Below are 7,540 nucleotides of genomic sequence, written 5' to 3'. Positions count from 1 at the left end.
AATGCTTAAAAACTGTTGGTGGGAATGTAAATTAATATAACCTCTATGGAAAATAGTACGGAGTTTTCAAAGAATTAAAGTAGATCTCCCATTTGATCCACAAATCCCACTACTGGGGATCTACCCAAAAAGAAAATAGGTGATTTTATTAAAAAGGCACCTTCATCTGTATGTTTATTGCAGCACAATTCACAACTGCAAAGATATGGAATCAACCTAAGTGCCTATCAAATGAGGAGAGAATAAAGAAAATGTGATACATAAATACCATGGAATACTACTCAGCCATGAAAGAGAATGAAATAATGTCTTTTGCAGCAACTTGGATGGAACTGGAGGCCATTATCCTAAGTGAAGTAACCCATGAACAAAAAACCAAATACTGCCTGTTCTCACTTATAAGTGGGAGCTAAGCAAAGGGTATGCATGGTAATACAAGACTGACACAATGGACACTGGAGATTCAGAAGGCGGAGGGTAGGAAGGGAGTACAGGATTAAAATTACCTATTGGGTACAATGTACAGTACTCAGGTAATGAGTAAACTAAAAGCCTAGATTTCTCCACTAAGCAATTCTTCATGTAACAAAAAATCATTTGTACCCTCTAAACCTATTTTAAAAAAAGATTGATGAAATAGGTGAATAATTGTGAATAATTATTGAATATAAGAGTATGGTCTTTTATTTTCTAATCACATACATGGATGGGGACTTACCTTTGGGAATCTTTCTCACTTCCAAATATGTGTTACATGAGAAGAGAAACTTACAAAATTCTTCAGGTAGGATTCAGCAGATCAACCTAGGTGTATTCTTTTGTTTCTATTTTGAGCACATTGTTCCCCAAAATCTTTTCTAAGTCTGATTTCACTATAACATCGTGCAAATATAGATAAATCCTGTGAAGTAAAAGTGGTTAACAAAGCTTGGGAACTAAAATTAAATATTACACAGACAGATAAAATGAGTCTGAGTTAAATTCATGTATTTAATTCTTACCTATTTTGCACATCTATTAAATAGTTATGTTGATATTTCCTTCACTTGGTATCACCAATTTGTAATTTGTAACCATAATGGAGAAGACGAATTTTTCCTGTATTTGAATAAACAGTTTACTGAACAAATTAATAGTATAAATATGATTCCAAGGCTAATGACTTAAGAGAATATTCATTCACATCCACCTTCAATCAACATGCCCCCTAAACACCCCATGTGCCCTGTAACTAATTTATCTCATACTCTTCGTTCAGGTTGCAATTCAAGCATCATATTCTCAGATCTGATTTCCTTCGATAAATCAAATCCCTACTAGATGCTCTTACAGTACCAAGTACCAATTCTTTGTAGCATTTACCACTATGTCCATTTTGTGTTAATTTCTGTGATTATTTAACTAACATCATTCTCCTCCACTAGACTATAAACTCCATAGGACAGGTACTGTGGGCCATGTATATTGTACTTATCTTTGTTTCTCTAATGAGAAGTTCAGTACTTGCTGAATAACAGAATAAATTAGATGTACATATTTACATATAAAAAGTTGACATGTGAGTTATGAATCAATCTCATCAATTTGTTAAAGAATCCTCTACCAAGTGAGTTTTTCCTGAATAAACTTTTTACCCTTATTGTAGTGATTATACCTACATAAAAACATTAATGAAGCATTGATTTTACTATATTAAATAGTTTTCTACTTCAAATAGAGTTGGCTGAATTATTTTGAATAGCTCAATTAAAAAATACAAGATTCTATTCAGAGATTTTATTTACTAAAGGGATTCTGGGTTATTTATTAACATAGGTACAATTGACATTAAATATAAGTTTTGTGAAACAATTGTCCATAAGAATTCTATACTTTTACTTTGTAATACATGAAAAAATGGCCCATATCACACTGAAAAATCCCTTTAAAATGAAATACAATTTCAGCAATGAAATTTATCAGTATAATTCATTTTAAAACAAATATTTAAAAATTTAAAATTTGCATAAAGCCTATATTTGAGAAAGCTATAGTAATTAATTATTCACAAGTAGGGAAATTACAATTCTTTCCATGATCATCATTAATTATTTAATCCAGAGAAAGTATGTTGCAAATTTGAATATCTAAATTCAGAATTTAGGGCATGCAAATATGATTATAGTATCTTTCTCCTTACAGATTGAGTTTACATATTTAGATAAATACAACATAGTATTCTTTGTTTTAAAATTTCCTGGCCAGAGAAAAGATTGCATTTCAAAAGTTAAATATAATACAAAGATAAACATATTTTTCCTATCTTCATGCTGCTTCTCCCTGAGTTGAACTTTCTGTGTCATGCTAATATTTCCTAGTTTCTTTTTGAGGAAAAAAATAATGTTAAATGTCATCAATTTCCAGACTGTCCCACACTTAAAACTAGTATTAAGCTGTTCAGGAACATTACATGAAAAAAAATTAGAGAAACTGTGAGGAACAATTTGAAGAATAAGATAATGGTAACTTTCTCATAATTTGATCGCAGCTCTAAGCTTGGCTGAGCGCCCTCTGGGGTTATCTTGTACATCCTGATCTTCTGGGGTAAGTACCTTTTTGTGTATCAATTCCCACATTAAAGGAGCTTTTTTAATAGAGACTCCTTCCTGGTTTTCATGACCTGAACCCAATTGTGATGTTTTTATCACCTTCTGTCTAACACTTAGGTTAAACTTTTCTGTCATGCTTATTCCAAGCAAGAATCGTTTGACAATGCGATCCTCTAGTGAATGGAAGGAGAGGGCAACAAGGCGACCACCAGGTCTCAGAAACTTCTGAGCTGTCTTCAGTCCTGTGTAGAGTTCATTGAGCTCATTGTTCACAAATATGCGAAGAGCTTGGAAAGTCTTGGTAGCAATATGGGTAGATCGTTGTAGCAAGTCTTTTCGTGCATAAATAGCAGATGGAGGAAATGCACCTAGGAATAGATTTTGTAAAAATAGAAAAAGAGGACAGGTAATATTAATATGTTCCACTGTAAATCAAATGAGTTCTGTAGTGTGTGTGCATATTTAAGGAACTAAATTTTCTTGGAAAATTGTGGCATTTCATTCATACTTCCCTCTCTTATTTCTAAGCATTTTTCCAAGGTTTAAAATTATGTGTTGAAAATATCTTTCATAATTCACAAGGAAAATTAGAGTTGAACAAGCAGCAGAGAAACAGCAGACAAATATTTCAAGAAATAATAACAAAAAAATTTTTCAACTTTGGTCAAAAATATTAACTCATAGCTACAAGAAGCTCAATGAACCACAAATAGAATATAAACAAAGAAGACTACTTCCAGGCACATCATAATCAAACTACTACTGCCAAAGGTAACAAGAAAAATCGTGACAATGGAAAAACAAAAACAAAAATAAAAAACAAGCCTACATCACATAAAGAAAAAACAAAAATACGATTAATAGCTAATTTCTCACTAGCACAATGGAAGTCATAAGACACTGCAATAACATTCAGTGTCAAGAGGAAAATCTGTTTTCTACTAAAACAATTATTAAAAAATAAAAGTTCAAAGACATTTTTAAACAAATAAAAAGTGAGAAAATACATTAATAATAGGTCCACATAGAAGAAATGTTGAAGGAAATACTTCACGGTGAAATAAAATGACACCAGATAATAATTTGGATATACAGAAAGGAATAAAGAGATAAGGGCACATATAAAAAACTCACAGCTAATATAATACTCAATGGTGAAAGACTAAAAGATTTTCCTCTATGATCAGGAGCAAGACAATGCTTCCATTTCTATTCAACATAGTATTAGAAGTTCTAGTTAGAGCAATTAGACAAGAAAAAGAAAAGAAAGGCAATCAGATTAGAAAGGAAAAAATAAAATTATGTCTGTTTGAAGATGATATGATCTCATATGCAGAAAATCCTAAAGATTATACACACATGCAAACTATTAGAAGTAATAAATGAATTTAGCACAGTAACAAGATAGAAAAAAACATGCAAAAATCAGTTGTGCTTGCAGATACAACAATGAACAATCATGAACATTAAATTAAGAAAACAATTCCATTCTCAATAGCATAAAAATAATTTGAATACTTAGGAATAAATTGGCAAAAGAAATGTAAAACTTTTGCTTTGAAAGTTATAGAACATTTTTGAAAGAGATTAAAGAAGACCCATATAAACAGAAAAACATTCCATGTTCAAGGATTGGAAGATTTAACATTGTTGAGATGGCAATACTACCCAAACTGATCTAAGATTCCATGCAATTCCTACCAGAATTCTAGTGGACTTCTTGGTACAAATTGACAAACTGAGTCTAAAATACATATGGAATTTCAAGGGGACCAGAACAGCCCAAATGATTTTGGGGGAAAAAAAGAAAAAAAGTAGAAGGACTCACACTTAAGAATTTCAAAACTCACTACAAAGCAATGGTTAACAAGATAGTGTAGTACTGGCACAAAAATAGCCACAGGGATCAATGGAATATAATTTAGAATCAAGAAATAAACCCATATATATGGTCACGCGATTTTTGACAAGAGTGCCAAGACCATTCAACTGGGGAAAGTCTTTTAAACAAATGTTGCTGGGACAACTGGATAGCAACATGCAAAAGAATGGAGTTGAACTCTTGTCTCCATAGCACATAAAATTAACTCAAATGGATCAAAGCCCTAAACATAAAAGCACACACTATAAATTCTTTAAAAAAACCATAGGGGTAAATCTTCATTACTTTCAACTTGGCAAAAGATTCTTAAATGTGACACCAAAATTGTGAACAAAACAGAAAATTATATAAGTGCAATTTCATCAACATTAAAAACCTGTCTTTCAAAGGGCACCATCAAGAAATGAAAAGTCAATTCACAAAATGGTGAACACATTTTCACAAATTGTATATTTAATAAGGGACTTGTATCTAGACTATATAAAAATAATCTGTCATGGCATTAGTTAAAAAAAGAAATAGAACAAATAAAAAGAAAATCACAGAATGATATATGCATGATACTATTTACATCATATTTTAAAACATGCACATCAAAATAGATATGTCCCATCTATTAATAGTTCATAATTGAGATATACAAAAATGACAATTTTAAATAAATCAATACATACAATTTTCCTTAAACTTACAACTACTGGCATATAAACATGATATTAAAGTATAATGTTCAATGGATTTATACAGAAATTTCTTTGATTTAGGAGCATATTCCTGGAGAATATTATCCCACAGAGATGTATTGTTTCCAGAAAAGATTTCCTCTGAATGAAGATCTGAAAATATGACTGGAATCCTGACATTTGAGTCTCCTTAGTATTACAGAAAAGTAAATTATATAAGGCTGGTGCCTTAGTTCACGTTTCAGTAAGCTGTGTAACTAGTAGTAAAGTATAGACATACCTGTTTAATTTTCTTTGGGAGCTAGATCAGAGAAGAGGAGAAACAATATCTTACATATACCAGAGAGGTGAGAACCTGGCTATTGAAAGTTAACCAAATCAGTAATGGGCTTACTTTTTCCTCTACAAAAATTACTTTATTGAAAGGCTAGAAAATGTTAGACACTAGGGGATTTATCTTCCAACAACCAGGTAAATAAGAAACAAGATGTCAATGTCAAAACTGAAGGGGGAAGTTAGCTTCTTTTTATTTGTTACTCAGTTCCTCCATTTTCCAGAGAAAGGGTTTGGGTCATTTGGAAATGTGTTTCACAGTATTCTGAGGATCTAAACAAATATACAACTATTCATATTTTGGGGCTTGGATTTAGAGGAAATTTCAGAAAGGTTGCATTCCTAAAAACCCTGCATGATTCAAGACTAATTTTCTCAAAGGAGAAATGTAATGTAAAATACATATTAATGTACATATATTTTCATGTAAAATGGGAAGTAAACATTCATGTAGCATATAGATCAGTAAGTACTGTAGGATATTTTTGCTTTATTGGTTTTTAAAAATTTCTTCTTAGCGTTATCTCTAATATTTTGCAGAAATTAAAAGCACGACTCAACATGGTAATTGCTTAAGTTTGTTGACATTTTTTAACAAAAACTCTAAATTCATGAAATAATAGAAAGGCAGAGAGCTTAATATTTGCATGATATTATCACTGAATATATTTTTAAAACTTACTGAAAACAGGTAAAGTTTCAGAACAAAATAACAAAAAACAAAAATAACGAAATAATGTCTGAAATCACCATAGAAGTTCTAATATAAACAACAGCATTGGTTCATCTAACATGACAAAGTGTGTTAGGCATTTCTGTTTATCAGCTAAAATGGCACCTTCCTGTGGCAGCAGGATAGACATAATTTATAATTCATTCAGTCAGCTAGTTGTGAAACTATGAGATTCCTAATTATTTTAATTTGAGAGAATTTGTTATTTCAAAGTATTTACACAAAGTGAGATTTTTATTAATATTTTCTATTATACATCTCAAGTTTATATAAATCATATTCACATTAAGTATATCTACAATATATACAAATCTGCAGCTGACAAATTACTACGTCTGCAGTCAGACAAGCTTTTCTTTATAAGGTCTAATTAGGCCTTGCCAATGTCATAAAGTCACGGAGAATGGACAGAGCTTTCAATTATACTTAGAAATGGAAGTCTTAAAGATAATAGGATAACTTTAATCCACGAACCTTTTCTTCTGGGACTTTCTTACTGTTGTTTAGGGAATTCTGACCTAGATTATGTCCAGTGGATTTCCTGGAAAGAATTTCTAGATCTTGTCCTTTCAACCTCCCCAAGTTCCATCTTTAGGGACCAGGGGATGACAGGGGTCTGTAATAAGCAATGTGTTTTTATGGAGTTTTTTGGTGCTGCTATGGGGATCAAACGCATGTATCTTCCCTTATTTTAGATAGGTTAAATTTTGAGGGCTACTCTTCTTTTATAGTGGTAACTCATGTCTGTAATTCATAGGAAGAAAGGTCAACAGTATAGATTGTATAACACAGAATAAAAAAGAAGCAAATAGAAAACAGCATATAGTCATGGAAATTCAAGAAGTAAAAACAAAACATCAACTGGCAATCTGGCATGGTATACACAGACAAGACGACAAGAAAAAACAATCTAACCATGAAGGATTAAGCAAGGTTCTTTGAATTACCAAGCTTAAACACAATCAGTATGCTCGGCACAGTGGCTCACACCTGTAATCCTAGCACATTGGGAGGCCAAGGCAAGAGGCTTGCTTGAGGTCAGGAGTTTGAGACCAGCCTGGGTAAAATAGTGAGTCCCTGTTTCTACAAAAAATAAAAAAATTTAGTCAGGCATGGTGGCATGCACTAGTCCTAGCTACTCAGGAGGCTGAGGCAGAAGGATTGCTTGAGCCCAGGACTTAGAGGTTGCAGTGACATATGATGACACTACTGCACTCCAGCCTGGATGACAGAGTGAGACCTTGTCTCAAGGAAAAAAAAAAAAAAGACAATCAGTAAATGTCTTGTTTCTCTCAGGAAGCAAACATGGGTTTCCTTGTGA

At 32.1% G+C, this 7,540-nt stretch overlaps 1 protein-coding gene across 3 annotated transcripts in view; it reads right to left on the bottom strand.

The window, feature by feature from the left end:
* Nucleotides 1-1,761: 1,761 nt before the first annotated feature.
* The window catches only part of METTL15 (methyltransferase like 15), a 185,437-nt gene continuing 179,658 nt past the window's right edge, over nt 1,762-7,540 (bottom strand). For 2 of the 3 annotated variants that reach the window (XM_045557710.1, XM_045557711.1), the window contains exon 7: nt 1,762-2,956. In XM_045557710.1, coding sequence (XP_045413666.1) covers nt 2,511-2,956 — 446 coding nt within the window. In that variant the 3' untranslated portion in view covers nt 1,762-2,510. The remainder of the gene's footprint in view (nt 2,957-7,540) is intronic. The other variant, XM_045557712.1, reaches the window with a different exon arrangement.

The sequence above is a fragment of the Lemur catta genome, chromosome 7 (genome assembly GCF_020740605.2).
Source record: "Lemur catta isolate mLemCat1 chromosome 7, mLemCat1.pri, whole genome shotgun sequence".
Taxonomy (NCBI): Eukaryota; Metazoa; Chordata; class Mammalia; order Primates; family Lemuridae; genus Lemur; species Lemur catta.
The sequence above is the reverse complement of the archived record's forward strand: the minus strand, read 5'-3'. Positions and strand labels throughout refer to the sequence as shown.